Below are 18,193 nucleotides of genomic sequence, written 5' to 3'. Positions count from 1 at the left end.
AAAGAAACTTGATGAATAGTTCTGAAGGGGATTCAGTTGCTTTGGCAGCAAAAGGGAATATTATTACAGGTAGGGGAAATTCCTTTAAGTAGGAAGACTCTCAAAAAAGGGTGGACGATAAGGACAAACTATGGTGTACTCATTGGCAGAAGCCTTGGCACACACGTGATACTTGCTAGGAAACTTCATGGGAAGCCGAAGTGGGCTCAGGAGTTGAACAAGAAACAGAGTTCATATCAGAATAAGAAGCAAGGACAACAAGGTCCAAGGAAGTCCAATGCAGCAAACATGGCCTCTCAGGAGACTCAGTCCTCTACTACTGTGACTCTGACGCACCCCTATGGTTTTGATCCTTGTTGAGCAAGAGCAAGAGCAACTGAAGAGACAAGAGGAGAGAAGAGAGGGAGAGAGGAGAGGAGAGCCGAGAGGACTGAAAGCCCCTTCTGAACTTAGGGGGTGAAAGAATGATCTATTATTATTTATACTAGTACAGCCGAACACTGTAAACAAAGGAAAAATTACAACAATACCCTTATGGTACTAAACCTGAATACATAAACAACTGACAACACTCCCCCTCAAGTTGGAGCATAGATATCAATCATGCCCAACTTGTCACAAAGATCATGATGTCTGGAAAGGTTTAAACCCTTTGTAAAGATGTCTGCAAGCTGGTTCTCAGAAGTGACATAGGGGGTACACACTTCGCCTGTGATAACTTTCTCTCTGATAAAATGCTTCTCAACTTCGATGTATTTTGTTCTATCATGTAGCACCGGATTGGCAGCAATGCTAATAGCTGTTTTGTTATCACAAAATAGAGTTATAGGTTTGGTCACTGGGAAACCCAACTCCCCCAACAAATTCTTTATCCACATGCCTTCAGCAACCCCGTGGACCATAGCACGATATTCAACTTCAGCACTAGATCTAGCTACCACATTTTGCTTTTTACTCCTCCATGTAACAAGGTTCCCTCCTATAAAGGTGCAGTAGCCACTAGTAGACTTTCTGTCACTTTGGGATCCAGCCCAATCTGCATCTGTATAAACCTCAACTTTCAAATGTCCGTGCTTTTGAAACAACAAACCAGTACCCAGATACTTCTTCAAATATCGAAGGATTCTCTCTACTGCTTCAAGATGAGAAGACCTAGGAGCATGCATGAATTGACTGAGGACGCCAACAGCATATGCAATGCCTGGGCAAGTCATAGAAAGGTATAACAATCTCCCTACAAGCCTCTGAAACTGTTTCACATTCTTGAGTGACTCACCACAGTTGTCACCTAATTTATGGTTGGGGTCGATGGGAGAGTCAACTGGCTTCACCCCCATCTTTCTAGTGTCCTGAAGTAAATCTAGGACATATTTCCTTTGAGAAATGAAGATACCATTCTTTGATCGGGCAACTTCAATTCCAATGAAGTATCTGCCAGGTCCTAGATCCTTTACTTCAAACTGAGTTGCAAGGAAAATTTTCAATTTCTGAATTTCATCCTCCCAATCACCAGTAACAATTATGTCATCCACATAAACAATTAGAGCAGCAATTTTACCTTCTCCTTTTTTCACGAACAGTGTGTGATCTGATTGACATTGCCTGTATCCTTTCTGCTGAACTGCCACATGGAATCTACTGAACCAAGCTCTTGGTGATTGTTTCAGCCCGTATAAGGACTTCTTCAACTTGCACACTTTCTGTTCATTGCCTTGGGCTAGAAACCCAGGACATTGAATCATGTACACTTCCTCTTCAAGGTCACCATTCAAGAATGCATTCTTGATGTCTAGCTGGTGTAAAACCCAATTCAGATTGGCTGCAAGAGAGAAAATGACTCTAATGGAATTCATCTTGGCAACAGGGGCAAAAGTTTCTACATAATCAACTCCATACACTCACTTGAGTAAATCCCTTTGCCACTAAGCGAGCTTTATACCTTTCCACTGTTCCATCAGCCTTATGCTTGACTGTGAACACCCATTTACATCCAACTGGAACCTTTCCCTTAGGAAAATCAACAAGTTCCCATGTGCCATTTTTGTGAAGGGCGTTAACTTCTTCCCTCATGGCATTTGTCCATTCAGGAACTGAAAGAGCTTCTGCCACATTCTTAGGAATAGGGACACTGTCAATAGAGGTAAGGAATGCACGGAATGAGGGTGAAATGTTCTCTTAGGAGACAAAGTTGGAAATGGGATGTTTTGTGGTGCACAATCTAACACCCTTCCTGTGAGCAATAGGACGGTCAAGATCATTAGCAGTAGAGGAATCATTTTCAATAGATTCAAAGGCATCATTGGGAGCTAAAATACCTGAGTGAGTATGATCCTCCCTCGAGGAGTCTGGTGGCACTAGAGGTACAGCTTCCAGATTCTCTACTGTTAGACAGTTTTGTATGCCCTTAGCTTCAATCTGATTTGATGTACTTTTGTTATTTAGTGGAAATAAATAAAGTGCATGTTTGATTCATGTTGTTTGGTTTAATTCTGTGTAAAACCCTAAAACTGGACATTTATAGACTCATGTTAGTTTTAAATGTTCACAGCCGTTGGATAAGTCTGGGGAGATTTATCCTGCCAAGGCTGATACTGGTGTGCTACCAAGTGTTGGGATGGCCTGTCTCAGCCATCAGGGTAAGACCCGAGGCACATGCAGTATGGGATTACTTGAATCCTTGAACCGGACCAGATTTCCAGTATTGCCCTGGACCTTGGAGATAGATGGGCAAAACTGGAAAGTTACACCTGACCCCTAGACTCGATTATGACATTTCACTAGGTGTTGGATCAGGCTGCCTTTGATATGCCATTCAGTGAGATCCTTAGCGGGGATCAAAACCTGGGTATGTTGGGGCAGTTTGAGAATTCATCTGAGTGGGTGATCATAGTGACAGAATCAGCCACTTTGTCGGACAAAGGGTAATGATCGGGAATGCACTCTCTCTGATGGAAACCAAACTGCCGGCAGTTGATTTCAATCGTTGGAATTTTGTTTTGCAAAATTAATATATTTATATATATATATATATATATATATATATATATATTAGTACGGTTTCGAATTGTTTGCAAATGGTTTTAATTCCCGGGATCCATGTGAGAGGAGAGTGTGGCACTGTTCCTTGCAGCCGAGGGAGAGGTCCTCTCTTGTCGGGCAGTGCTTGATCATTAAGGGCTGAGAGGTTAAGTGTAAGACCATTGAGGATAAATACCTGATGGGCTAATCTTGCACCTGCCCACAGTCCCTGGGTTTTTATAAGATGGCTTGGCCCAGGGACCACTTAATGTAAGTGTTGGGCCCATAGGGTCCATATGATGGACTCAAGGGGTTCATTGAGTTTTTCAGTGAATTCGGCTGGGCCTTGTTTTAGAGGTTGGGCCGAACCCATGTGGCTGGTGTGTAGATCAATGCTTGGGTCCCACGCCATACAAAGAAGCCCAACTGGGCAGCAGATTGGAAAGTAATTAGACACTGAACACTTAATGGGCCAAAAGCCCATTTCGAGGTGGGCTGATATGATCACCCATCCATGGGGCGAATTTGAGATTAAAGTTAGTAAAAGGATTGGGCCTTAGCCTTATCCACTCTCAGAGACCAAATTCAAATTAGATTTGAATCTGGTAACCTCCTGATAAGATCAGGAGTAAGCTAACTCTATCTGCAGAAAGGATTAAGATTATCCTCTATCCAAATACTGATTTGGATTGGGATAACTCCTAAAAAGGAGGTTTCTTAATCAAGAAGAAAGGAGGAGATTTCGAACCACCTTGAAGAGGTATAGGATATCTCCTGCGAATTGAGAGGGGCTCTCATTCATACTCTCCAGAAAAACAGAAAAAGAAGTTCAGCCTTTTTCGTTTTGGAGATCTCCTCCTGCCGCCGCCATCTGCCATTGCAAGATTAGATCTTTGCGGAAAAGAAAGTCAAGAAATCTGTTCTTGACATCAGTCTTGCAAGAAAGACTGAAAAGGATTCAGTGTTTAGTACTTCCAAAGGATTCTTGTGAAGGATCCAGTGTGTAGGACGCACCCTGCTGGTTCTGTTCCATTCACAGCTGTGTCATCTTCAGCAGGAACGGATCTTGGAGCATCCTTTGGGCGTGAACACCAACTTTGGGAGAGACTGCTTCTCCGGATCAGGTATATTCCTCCCATTTATCTTTTGGTACAGATCTGGTTTGATTATGGTTCAAGTAGGATCCTTGAATATTGTATTCTAAATTTAGGGAATATGATTCCCAATTGAGAGAAGGTAGGAAATTTTTGAAATTCGCCCACCCATTCCGCAACCTTTATGGCGTCCATTAGATGGATCCTACCATTCTTTCATCTACAACTCTTGGATTTGAGCTCTTGGATTTGGCTGGCCTTTGCGGCGATGAGAAAAAACACGAAAAGGTGGAGGGTCAAGGAGAGAGGGAAGCTGAACTAGTTTCTCCTCATGTCTACACTCCCCCTGAGGAGAAACAGGATAGAAAGGCTTATCTTCAAAGAAAGAAACCTCCATGGAGACATAGAATTTACGAGAAACAGGATCAAAAACACGGTAGCCCTTTTGAGTGAAGGAGTAACCAAGAAATATGCAAGGTATAGCACGAGAGTCCAATTTCCCACGGGTGGGAGACAGATTTTGAACAAAACACCGACAACTAAAGACACGAAGAGGAATAAAAAGAAGGGGAGCCTTAGGAAAGAGAAGTTGATGTGGGGCTTTGTACTCTAACCAACGAGAGGGCATACGGTTTATAAGGTAAGTGGAACAAAGAACAGCTTCAAGCCAAAACCGTTTGGGAACATTCATATGAAGTAGTAAACTTCGAGCCACTTCAAGGAGATGTCGGTTCTTCCGTTCGGCCACACCATTTTGTTGTGGTGTGTGCGCACAAGAGCTACGGAGAAGGGAACCATGCGAAGCAAAAAATTCCGTGAGGTCACTATGAAAAAATTCCTTTGCATTATCTGATTGAAAATTTTGGATTTCAGTTTGAAATTGAGTGAAGACCATCCGCTGGAAATCTTGAATGATTTTTGGTACTTCTTCCCTGGTTCGCATCGGGTATACCCACGTAAATCTAAAATAATCATCAACGAGGGTAATGAAATACTTGTAGCCACTCTCAGATGGTAAAGTAACCCCACACATCAGAATGAACAATGTGAAATGGAGATTCAGATTTACTATGTCTTTGAAGAAAATGAGTTCTACAATGTTTACTCAACTGACACGTTTGACAAGAAAAGTCAGAGACAAACATTGACTTAAACAGTTCTGGGAATACAACTTTCAAAGACTCAAAAGACAAATGACCAAGACGACAATGCCATAAATAGACTTTTTTCTTACAGGACTGACTCATAGACTCTGTAACATGAAGACCAGCCTTATTCTCCAGCATGTAAAGTCCATCAACCATACGACCCCTACCAATCATCCTCCCCAAGGCCAGATCCTGAATCACACAATGAGAAGGGAAAAAAGTCACTGAGCAATTCAAGGAATTAGTAACACTACTAACAGAGAACAAATTAATGGGAAAGTTTGGAACATGAAGAACATCAGAGAGGGTAAGGCCAAGAGGAAGAGAGAGAGTTCCTTGACCAGCTATGGAAGAGTATGATCCATCGGCTAGTCTCACCTTGTCTCTTCCAGAAAGAGGGTGATAGGTTTGAAAGTAAGAGGACGTACCAGTCATATGTTTTGATGCTCCAGAATCAATGATCCATGGAGAGTCATGGGTGTGAGAAACAACATGGAAAGCAGTGGCAAGGTTACCTGACGTAGATGCAAATGAGGTTGAGGGAGGAGTATTCATCTGACGAATTGCTCTACCATAGAGCTTTAAATGGTCACGGAAGGAATTCATAATGTCCTCCCTCGGGTCAGGTCCAGTGAGATGTGTCTGAGTCACAGTAGAAATGGTGGGCTGATGCTCCCGAGTAGCCATGTTGGTCATGTGATGTTTCTTTGTATTTTGCTGCCCGTACTTCTTATTCACCTCTGAACCTTGCTTCTTAGTCAGATCTTGAGCCCATTTTGGTTTCCCATGAAGATCCCAACACGTATCTTTGGTGTGTCGGGGTTTCTGGCAATGAGTGCACCACAATTTTTCCTTATCTTCTGTTTTTTTCTGGAGATCTCCTTTCCGGGAAGAAGATCCCCCCACCAGTAGATACACCCCCTTTTGCAACTAACACAACAGCATCCCCATCAGGGTTGTTCATCAAATTTCTCCTGCTTTCTTCAGATTGTACAGGAGCATAGACTTCCTGAACAAAAGGGAGATCCTTAGAGCTGAGAATCTGAACTCTGATAGATTCATACATAGGATTCAGACCATGTAAGAATGCAAACGCCCTTTGCTGGGAGACAATCTGTTTGTACTTCTTAGCATCCTCATCACACTTCCAATCCACACTCTGGTAGTGATCCAACTCCTTCCAGGCAGATGTTAAGTCAGAGTAATAGACCGATAAACACCTCTCCCCTTGTCTACAAGTGGAAGATGTTGCCTACAGTTGATAAATTTTGGCATAGTGTCTCAATTCTGAATATGTAGACTTTGCTTGTTCCCAAATTTCATTCGCAGTTTCAGCCCACATGAAATTCTTCCTGATTTGAGGTTGCATGGAAACCAAGAGCCAGGACATAACAATATTGTTCTCCTGATTCCATCTGTCATATTCAGCACTCCCGGAGGATGGTTCTTTTATCCTCCCATTAATATAGCCTATCTTCCCCCTTGCAGTGATGTATAACTTGATCCCTCTTGACCACTCTAGGTAATTTAAACCATCAAGAGGGTCAACAGCCATAAGAAAGGATAGGTCACCCCCACCCATTCCATTCAGCATTGAGGAAACTCCAGATGAGGCTGAATCTTCACTACTCATGATTTCTGGTTTTAAAAAAAAAAAAAAACAGCAACCAAAGGAGCACTTCCGTACAAGGCTATTATAGAAACAGGTCCTTCTGACCTACGGTTTCACTGGGAGCAAAGACTGAACACTGTTGTGGCAGTACACTACTATGGCAGTACTTCCCCCTTGTCTGTATAACCTACGGTCTTGTAGGAATCCAAGAAAAGAACATTGCAGTTGCAGTACACAATCAGGTTTGTATGACCTACAGTTGTACAGAGGTCATATGACCCTCCAACAGAATAGAAAAAACGGGTGAAGCTCACCACACCCCTAATCGGCAGGTCTGGTAGCCGAACAGTCAATGACTGAGATCAATACAATATCTGCTTTAGGACATCAACAGTCCATCAAAGGGGTAAAGAAATACAAAAAAATATTGAATACAACTGCTTTGTTAAAGAAATAAAGTCCCTCAATAGTCCATCAATTGGCTGAACAGTCAATCCGAAAGGCAGCCGAACAGTAAATGAACAGTACCTCTTTTAACTTCAGATGATAGCCTCTTTGTAAACCAGAACTCCCTCTACGAACCTCAAATGATAGCCTCTCTACAGTCGAATAGACAATGAATACCACTTCTGGGCTGGAAGATGAAAAGTCTCTATAACTTCTGGGTCGAACTGAATACAACTGATTAGCAGTTCAATGGATACAGCCCTGGGAGATGAAAAGACTATCTGCTCGACATTGAACAACAGGTTTGCTTGACACCACCCTTCAGGCATGGACAACTTGCTCTGATACCATGTTGAGCAAGAGCAAGAGCAAGTGAAGAGACAAGAGGAGAGAAGAGAGGGAGAGAGGAGAGGAGAGCCGAGAGGACTGAAAGCCCCTTCTGAACTTAGGGGGCGAAAGAATGATCTATTATCATTTATACTAGTACAGCCGAACAATGTAAACAAAGGAGAAATTACAACAGTACCCTTATGGTACTAAACCTGAATACATAAACAACTGACAACAATCCTCAATTCGTCTGATGGGCTCTGCCCCTTCTCCCTCAACCTCATTTACATTTACATTAGGTAACTCTGCCACAGCTTTCCATATCTCTTCTCATTCCCCTGACTCTCCTTAGATAATTGATTTTGGAGCATCAGACCATATGACTGGTAAGTCAAGTTATTTTCAGTCTTATCATCTCCTCTTTGGGAGGGATAAAGTGACACTAGCCAATGGCTCATTCTCCACCATTGCTGGTCAAGGAACCATATCCCTTCCCTTTGGCCTTAATCTTTCTAATGTTTTGCATGTTCCAAAGTTACCCATATATTTGTTTTCGATCAGTAGTACACCCCATATCAAATCTGAAGAGCAACTTGCAGATATATTCACAAAGGGCTTACATCACTCGCGACATAATGATTTATGTGACAAGTTGGGCATGATTGACCTCTATGTCCCAACTTGAGGGGGAGTGTTAAAAGGTTGCTTATGTATGTGTTATGTCAATATTAGTACCATAGGGTACTATTGCATTTCCTAATTATATTATGATCGCCCTAATATAAATATGAGAGTTGGCGCCGTCAGCTAGACTTTTTTGGCTCTCAACTCTCTTCTCTCCTCTCTCTCCCCTCTTCTCTCTTCTTCCTTCTCTCTTCAACCTCTATCTTCTTTGTTTAATAAATTTGATCAAAAGAAATTTAGAGATAATTACATAGATACCCTTGTATAGGGCTGATGCATATAAACTTAGATAAAAATGGTTAACAAGCCCATGAGATAAAGGCCTATTAACACAAAAAATAAATAAAAAATATAAGACTAAAGTAAACTAAGGCCCATCCGGCCCAATATCTCTACACTCGCCCTCAAGTTGAGCATAGATGTCAATCATGCCCAACTTGCATACATATTGCTACAATTTAGCTTTAGGAACTCCCATGGTAAGTACATAAGCCAGTTGCTCTTCAGATGCAATAAAGGGTAGGCAAACTTCTCCCAGTTCCACTCTCTCTCTCTCTCTTTAATGAAATGCCTATCCACCTCAATATGCTTCGTTTGATCATGTTGGATAGGATTATGTGCTACATTAATGGACGCTTGATTGTCACAATACAACATCAAGGGTTCACCCATCTCCTCCATCAGAGACTGTAACCATAAAAGCTCTGATACACCATGTGCCATGGCTCTATATTCTGCCTCAGCTAAAGACCTAGCTACCACTAACTACTTCTTGCTCTTCCAAGAAACCAAATTTCCAGCAACCATACTACAATACCCAGATGTAGACCTCCTATCATCAATACATCCTACCTAGTCTGCATCTATATATGCTTCCAGTTTCCTGTAACCATGCTTTCCAAAAAGTATACCTTTTCTTAGCATACCCTTTAAGTAACTCAAAATTCTCTCTATTACAGCCATATGTGTATCTCTGGGGGCATGCATAAACTGGCTAATGACACTAACAACATAAGAAATGTCAGGGTGAGTCATGCATAGGTACAACAACTACCCAAGCAACCTCTAGAACACTCCCCTATCCTCAAGTAACTCTTCATCAGAAGCAAAGAGCTTTCTGACCAATCAGTGTGATAGCAGGTTTGACCCCAAGTTTGCCTATTTCAATAAGCAAGTCAAGCACGTACTTACATTAGGAGATTGAAGATGCCATCTTTGGACCTAGCAACTTCAATCCCCAAGAAGTATCTCAATTCTCCCAAATCTTTAGTTTCAAATTCAGCATTAAGAAAGTGTTTGAGGCTATCAATTTCTTGCACATCGTCACCAGTAACTACAATGTAATCTACATAGACAATTAAGAAGATAATAACTAGAGCACCTCTCCTCTTCACAAAGAGGGTATGGTCTGACTACATCTATGTGTATCCAAAGTGAACAAGGGCAGCCCTAAACCACTCAAACCAAGCTCCCAACCTCTTGGTGACTGCTTAAGGCCATAGCGTGCCTTCTTCAATTTACATACCTTACCCTACATTACATATGCACTTATTCATGCAACTCCCCATTCAAAAAATCATTCTTTACACCAAACTGATAGAATGGCCAATCAAAATTAGTTGTCAAAGATAACAAGACTCTTACAAATGTCATTTTAGAAACAAGGCAAATGTCTCCAAGTAGTTTATCCCATATGTCTATGTATACCCCTTAGTAATCAAACAAGCCTTGTACCGTTCAATGGATGCATGGCATTTTATAGTATAAAATCATTTGCACCCAACAGCCTCCTTGCCTTCAGGTAAATCAACCACATCCCAAGAATCATTCTTATGCAACACTTCTATCTCAGTTTTCATATCATGCTTCCATTCTGGTTTTGAAAGTGCTTCTAATATAGACTTAGGGATAGGCCTAGAAGAAATAAAGGCTAAGAAGGAATAATATGATGAGGAAAGAAATAGAAGAGATACTTTGAGATACAATGTGCAGTGCCCTTTCTCTTACCCTTTCTTCTGGAAAGGGGGCTACAAAGGTATGGGCTCAGTACCTACTGCCTCTTCTGCGACTGGGAGTATAGGAGGCTTAATTGTAGGAGTGGAAATAACCTGCTCATTCCTGAACCTTTGCCGCTTGTACCACCTCTAAAAGATAGTAGGCATAAATGAAGAAGGATGTGGAGGCAGTGGTGAAGGAACCGAAATGGGAGAACTAGGAGATAACTTAATAGGAGGAGGGGACACAAAAGGAGGTGAGTCAACAAGAAGCTCACCGCTGGACTCAATAAAAACAAGAAGAGGAACATCAAATAACATAAAGGAACTCTCCCCCTTAGGAAAATGACCATAAAAGGGAATGGACTTCACAAAAGTGACATCTGTGGAGACAAAACACGAGTAACACTAACTAGATCAAAAAAACAATAACCCTTCTATGTGGAGGCATAACCAAGGAATATACATCTACGAGCCTTTGGAAACAACAAGCTAATACGATTGATAAGATAAGTTGTTTTAATAACAACATCCCCCCAAATTTTGGTAGGACCATGTGAGGCAAATAACATGCTTCTGGCTGCCTCAACAATATGACAATTTTTTCATTCAACAACTCCATTTTGTTTTTTTTTTTTTATGAATAAGGATAGTTTATTACTTCAAAAGAAAAAGAAGACCTCATACAGTAGCCCGTGGAGAGGTGCAAGCTGCAGCCTCTCCCTACTGATTACAAAGAAACTTAAAAGGAAAAGGAAAAGATGAACATTACAGCTAAGGACAGGGGATTAGTAGGTGATAACAACCCTCCTTGTGAGCTCTACAGAGAAAGGACAGGACATTAGTAGGTGATAACAATCCTCCTCGTGAGCTCTACAGAGAATACACCAGTTGGGTGAAATACAAAGGAAAAATCTTCTCTTTTGTAGATTATCTAAAGTGTTCACTTTCCCATGGTACACTTCCCAACAAAAAGCCATTATCTTTGGGGGAACTGGCCTACACCAAATTTCCTTTGAAGAGAAAACCTGTTGAGAGGGAAACTGACAAAGGGACTAGAAAAAGAAGAACAAGAAAAGGTCCCTTTGGGCTGAGGAACCCAAATCCTATTGTCCGGCTTAGACGGTTCCAAACAAACTTTATTCAAGAGATGGAATAGATTAGATAAGGAATTAATTTCCTCATCCCTTAACCCCCTACGAAAACTGCATCTTGTTGTATTGTGCATAATCAAGAGCTTTGGTGAATAACTCCAAAAGTATAAAGATAAGAAACATGACTCTTCTCAAAATATTCTTTTACTTTATCTTACTGAAATATCTTGATACAAGTATCAAATTGGGTAAGGATAAATTCATGAAACTATTTCATAATCTTTAGGACTTCATCACATGAACACATCAAATATATCCAAGTGTACTAAGAAAAGTCATCAATAAACAAAATAAAGTATCAATAGCCACCCAAGGAGGGTAAATGGTAAGGCTCCCACACATCAAAGTGCACAATATGGAAAGGAAAAGTAGATCTTTTATTACTCAAAGGATAAGTGTTTCTACAATGCCTTGAAAACTCAAATGACTATGAAAACTTGACAATTTGACTTCTTTAAACAATTTCGAAAATAAGTGGCTCGAAGCTAAAAAAGAAAAATGACCTAGCCAAAAATGGCATAACATGACACGACTAATAGAAAAGCAACTTTCAAGGGTTGTCCTTGGCTTTTTCTTGGGTACATCAAGCAAGTATATTCCATTTGATCGCCACTTACAATCACCTTCTGAGAATGTAGATCCTTAAAAATGCAATAAGGGAAAAATATTATACGACAATTTAATGATTTAGTCAGGCTACTTACAAACGAAAGGTTGGTGTGCAGTTCCGAGTCATGAAGGACAAAGGTGAGGTTGAGGAAATTTGTGGCCTTGATGTCTCCCTTGCCAGAAATAGGAGCAAGACAGTCATCATCTAGGGTTATTTTGTCACGACCAGAAAGCATGTTATAGGAATTAAATAAGGTAGAAAAATTAATTATATGATTAGAGGCTTCAGAATCTATGATCCATGGGATTCTACGCTTATCTGCAATAGTTGCATGATTGGCAACTACATGTATACCTAAATGTGCAAAAGTAGTGCAAGTTGAATTTCCTGAAGGATTAAAAGCTTATGCGACTATGCTCTTAAGGTGATTAACCATCCTCCCATACTTCTCAAATTCACCTTCACTTCTACTAGTTGCTCAATAGTAGTCTTTTCATTAGAACCCTTGTCACTGCCTAGAACCATAGTTGCATTAGCATTCCCAGTCTTTTCCATTTCCATCTTTCTTACTGTTATTAGCATTCTTGAACCGAACCAACAAAAGTTCTAAGTGTAACTTCCAGCAAGTATCCTTTGTATGTTTTGGCTTCTTGCAATACTCACATATAATATCTTTCCTTCCCCAAACTACCTAAAGTTTCACCCCTACATTAGCAAAGTGGTCAACCGGAATTACCCCTGAACCTGTACTTTCCTTCTACTTTCCTCACTACTCACCATAGAATCAGCATGAGAGAGGGTAACATCATCCTTTACCAATATATTTTGATTGGTAATGTCATATTTTGGATTCAGCCCTATAAGAAATTCAAACTCCCTGTTTCTTTCCACAAGTTTTCTATATGTTTCAACATCTTTTTTACTCTCCCAAGCAATCGCCTCCATCAAAATCAATTTCTTGCCACAAAGATTTCAGCATTGAATAATAAACGGTTAATGGTTTTTCCCATTGTCATAAATTATTCACATCACTTTTTAGCTTATATGCTCTAGCCACATTCAATTTCTGGGAGTACGTCTCTGCAACAATATCCCAAATTCCTCTGCAAAATTTATCCACAAGTAACGTTGGCTGATATGAGGTTGCATTGAATTCACCAACCAACCAATAACAATATAATTTTCCTTCATCCACGTCTCGTGGGAGGGATCATCTTCCTAAGGTTCCTTCTTACTACCAGAAATATACCCCCACTTTCCTCTACTATAAACATATATTCTGACTGACAATGACCAAGCCAAACAATTGGTTCCATCAAGCTTCACTATGGTCATGGCTAGAGAGGGTCAACAGAGGCTCTTGGAGCCCATCCAAACTCTGAGCTATGCTTGATTTCTACTTCAGAGTGCTTCATTGTTTCTAAAAATTCAAGAACCAATATTCAAACAGCAAATAAGAATCATTGGAAAAGATAACTAAAACTGACCTCAACAGGATCCCCAGTTTGTGATTTCACCATACCCAGAAACCCAAGAGAAAACAAGAAAAAACCCAACTGCCCCTTGTAGGCCTTCCAAAAATCAGTTCTACTTGAACCAATCTCTATAGCGATTAAAAAGGATCCCTTCAAGCCCTGAGCTCCAAGTTGGAAACCCCTCTAGGACCCTTAATTCAAAAACCTCCAGTTTCTAGGGTTTTGGGCAAGAACTCCAAAAACTGTCTTGAGCACCAATCTGATCGCCTCTTTTCTCCTGAAATCCTCTACCAACTGGGCTGATTATCTTCTTTAATCAATTATCCATTCAATTCTCCATACACAATGTGTATGGGATTAAAGAGAAAAGAAAAAAAGATGGTTATATGCTCTAATACCAAGAAGAAAAATAACCTGCACTTATTTCTTCCCATAATTAGAAAATGCATCAAGAAAGATAAAAAAAGTATGAGAGCAGGAGAGGAAGAGAAGAGAAGAGAAGAGAAACAAAGGAGGAGAGGAGAATATTGAACTCTCTCTCTCCAGTTCCAAACTTTTATTAATTAAATCAAAAAAAAATTTAGAGCTAATTATGTAGATACCCTTGTACAGGGCAGATGCTTATAAACTTAAAGAAAAAAGGTTAACTGGCCCATTAACACAAAAAAATAAAAATAATAAATATAACACTAAACTAAACTAAGGCTCATCTGGCCCAATATCTCTACATGTATGAACACTGTAAGTGATAGAATTGTGGCTTGCCACCACCTTACATTATGCATTAAATGGTTTAGCAATTTGCAAAGAAACATTCTGTGTAAAGTAATATGATTGCAGCTTTCCACCACCTTACATTATGTATTAAATGATTTACCAATTTGTAGAGAAACAGAGAATATTTAGGATGTGTGGAGGAACCTGAACAGCCATGTTTGTTGAATTTGAATAAAAAAATGACCATCCATCCTCATTCTCATTTTCCTGAACATTGCAAGATTCATCTCCCTATGACATAAAATAAAAGTGTGTATAGAAGCCTCACATTAGTAAGAGTCCTGCTGTTCAAAAAAAATCTATCTACGGATAGATAGATAACATTAATCTTCAGTATTTCAATGATCAGAAAAAAGATCAATCTTCAACGCTTCTTAAAAATATCCAATAATGATGATTGTCTTACTTTGTGTAAGGGCTCAGGCTCGCTCTTAACACCAGGGTCTTCCCATGCAAGCATCATATCATATGTCAATAAGCTGAATTCTTTATCACTCAAATAATCTGGGCGTTGAGTCAACACATTGAGTGCTTGATATGAGCAGAATTCTAGCAAATTTCGAGCATAAGTAGAAACATGCTGAGCATGCTCAGGCAGCTGAGTCTCGAAGCAATGTTGCAATTCTTCTGTTGGAATTTGAAGAATCCTGTGATAGTACAAGGAATCTTACAGGAAGGCAAAGCAGAGAAGTAAAGTGAGAACCACGTCATTTTTTATGCATATTGTTTTGTATTTTGCCAGTATTACATGGACTCACATAAGTGGACAAAGTATCCATGCTGGACTCACATTAGATTCCAACACTCCACAGATTGATTTTAATTTGCATGTCTGCATCCATATGAAACATTGGGTTTCTCTCATACTACAAACAAGATTCCGAAACACTGGATTCTACTGCAAGCAGATAAAAAAGGGCAGCCCAGTGCACGAGGCTCCCACAAATGTGGGTCTGGGGAGGAACAGATCTACGCAGCTTTACCCTGTGCATACAGAGAGGCTGTTTCCAAGATTTGAGTCACCCAGGTTGCAATGGAGCAACCCAACCATTGCACCAAGGTCCATGCTCAGCAACGCAACTGTGGCAATTCTACTGCAAGCAGATATTATTTTTTATTTCCTGGAAGGGGTCTTAGGGACTTATTGTGTTTTTTTTCTTGAAAAGTAACAAAAAATTTATCTTAATGGTCTAAAGAGTCATACCAAACAGAAAAGAAAACAGAAGGGAACAAAAGAGTCAAGAAAAGAAGCAGAAATCCATGCTTCTCGAAAAAAGGCATAGGCTCAGTTTTATTCTGTAAGTCAGCTTGCCAAAACTAAGTATTGGACTCCTGTATAACCTATAGTAGAGGCATTCTCCGCCTAAAGATGGTCAAATTAATGGGCTTTTGGGATTCCACTTGGAAGAAAGATTTCATTCTCCTGTTCCATGGTATTGAACCCATACGGTCATTTACTCTTGTCTAAAACAGATTCACTTCTGGTTGTAAAGAAAACCTCTAACTGGGTGTATTCTTCAAAACTTGAAATTGAGCTCATCCTTAAATAAACTCAAAAGGAAATCCCAGAATATAGCCATGTCATTTCACATGGTACCCAACAGGCTACAAAAAAAGATATTAAATTCATCTGCTTTTACATTGATCAAATTACTGGTATCTGAATTCTTCAGTATCTGGGTAGACCTAGATAATCCTAGTCACCATTTAATGAGGTCAAGCTAAGACAACCTACAACTCCATCTTCGCCGTAAACCACGTAAGTAAGCACAAATAAACCCTAGTTCCTTATGCACAAATGAATTTGATACGAGAGAAGAGAACGAATGTTACTTGGAACAACGACTGACGACGGAATTAGCGATAGGAGATAGTTGAGGGATGGGCTTGGAAAAGTCATCGCTCGTCTCTTCTTCCGACTTTCGACCACTGCGGAAGAGGGACGTAATGGACTTTTGCCTTATGAAACCCTCAATTATCCCGATCCCATTCTCCATTTGGAGAGAACCGAGGAGCGGAGGAAGATATAGAGGTTAGAACCCTGGTTTCCTGAAACGCAGTCAAAGCTTCTTCTTACTCGCAGTGCAGGCGAAGCAAAGTATGAACATGGAAGGAATATATTTGGATGGATTAATCATGGGGTGATCCCCGCCATATGCATATTCTGATTACTTTTTAACTCTGTAGTTCGTTCAAGCTCAACGAAGTCACTGGAATTATTTATAGGTTTCTCTCTCTAATGCTGTGTTTGGGTCGAAAGAAGGGAAAGGTAGGGAAAGTAGAGGAAAGGTAGGGAAACAAGCACAGCCTATAGCCCTCATGCCTCGGAGTTCAGATTTTGTCCTGCCTCTGTACATTGGGAATATCTCACATCACATCGAGTTCCAAAAATGAGGAGGGACAGGAACTATACATTACGGAGCGCTCCATACATTGATTTCACGGAATGTCCTTTTTGCATATTTAAAACATCTCCGGTATTTATATTTATTATCTATGGAGAAATATTTTCAATATACGGTGGAACGTGGCTGTGAGATTGGTCTAAGGAGCAAAGCTCCATACATTGATTTCACGGAATGTCCTTTTTGCATATTTAAAACATCTCCCGGTATTTGTATTTATTATCTATGGAGAAATATTTTCAATATACGGTGGAACGTGGCTGTGAGATTGGTCTAAGGAGCAAAGCTCCATACATTGATTTCACGGAATGTCCTTTTTGCATATTTAAAACATCTCCCGGTATTTGTATTTATTATCTATGGAGAAATATTTTCAATATACGGTGGAACGTGGCTGTGAGATTGTTCTAAGGAGCAAATCCCAATTTATACGAGGATAGTGTAAACATGCTTCTATGAGGACCAAATCTGATCTCAATGTCTCGTCTGTTTGTCTTCTTACGAGAGGGCTGAGCCAAGTTGTGTGTTTCCAAAAGTGGAAAAGTAAGTGCCCTTTTGGCCAAAAGAGGTAATGAACTTATGGGATTAAGATCAAAATGAATTCGAGTTCAATCCTCACAAAACAATGTTTACATTGTGTAGGTATATACTGTTTACTCAGACCTTTAAAGAACACTCAAACATCAAGACTAACACCACAGAAGCATATGCGAGCAACCTGCAATCGACCCCCATGTTGCGATCAACTTGTGACACACTGTCACCTCTGTGATAAATTCACAATACATGAAACAAAACCATGATAAATTTGCGGTCCACCGAGCCCAATCAGTGCCCGAACCTAAAAAACCCCATAGGGACCCGTCCAAAGGACCCAAGCCCACCTGAGCGTGCAATGAAGCTACACCTGCTACAACGTGCGATGAACTCACAGCCTGCAAACCCACTCTTGACGACAGGTTAGAAGGGACAGCAGGCCGAGCCCATGGCGAGGCCCGTGTGTGCCCAAAAGCATACGAACCCACGATAGCAAAGAACCCTGTGAGCCACCACGTGGAATCAACAAAGTATCAACCACCAAAACAATGACATTACCATTGCCACATAAGATTAGTTATAACGCGCAAAAAAGCAATAGCACACGTGAATAATGAGGGATCTCGATGATAAGAAAAGCCAATCCCTGAGAGGATCCCCATGAAACATGTGGCGATACCCCAGTAGCGCATCCAATAATTGACAACGAATCAAATATTCCCTTTTTCGATACGGAGCGAATATCCTCATCTCCTACCTTTTAGGATCTTGGGATCCCTTCCATAAATAGGGATCCTCCTCGTATCACAATCATCTGATTCCAAGCAATCTATTACCTAGTACCCCCGAGTTATTCCTATTTCCTACATCTTCAACCCAAAGATCCTCACTTCTTTGTCCACAAGACC

General features: G+C 40.5%; 1 protein-coding gene across 13 annotated transcripts in view; it reads right to left on the bottom strand.

The window, feature by feature from the left end:
* LOC148860720 (polygalacturonase inhibitor (DUF639)) overlaps positions 1-16,634 on the bottom strand; it is an 84,353-nt gene extending 67,719 nt beyond the window's left edge. For 11 of the 13 annotated variants that reach the window (XM_088941190.1, XM_088941184.1, XM_088941188.1 and 8 more), the window contains exons 1-3: positions 16,177-16,537; positions 14,750-14,990; positions 14,488-14,574 (exon numbers count right to left, since the gene is read on the bottom strand). In XM_088941190.1, coding sequence (XP_088797316.1) covers positions 14,488-14,574; positions 14,750-14,990; positions 16,177-16,340 — 492 coding nt within the window. In that variant the 5' untranslated portion in view covers positions 16,341-16,537. Of the gene's footprint in view, positions 1-14,487; positions 14,575-14,749; positions 14,991-16,176 lie in introns of all 13 variants that reach the window. The other 2 variants (XM_088941186.1, XM_088941187.1) reach the window with 2 other exon arrangements.
* Positions 16,635-18,193: the final 1,559 nt, after the last annotated feature.

The sequence above is a fragment of the Nelumbo lutea genome, chromosome 4 (genome assembly GCF_056320005.1).
Source record: "Nelumbo lutea isolate HS-2025 chromosome 4, American lotus-T2T, whole genome shotgun sequence".
Lineage (NCBI taxonomy): Eukaryota > Viridiplantae > Streptophyta > Magnoliopsida > Proteales > Nelumbonaceae > Nelumbo > Nelumbo lutea.
This window is presented reverse-complemented; position numbering and strand designations above follow the sequence as displayed.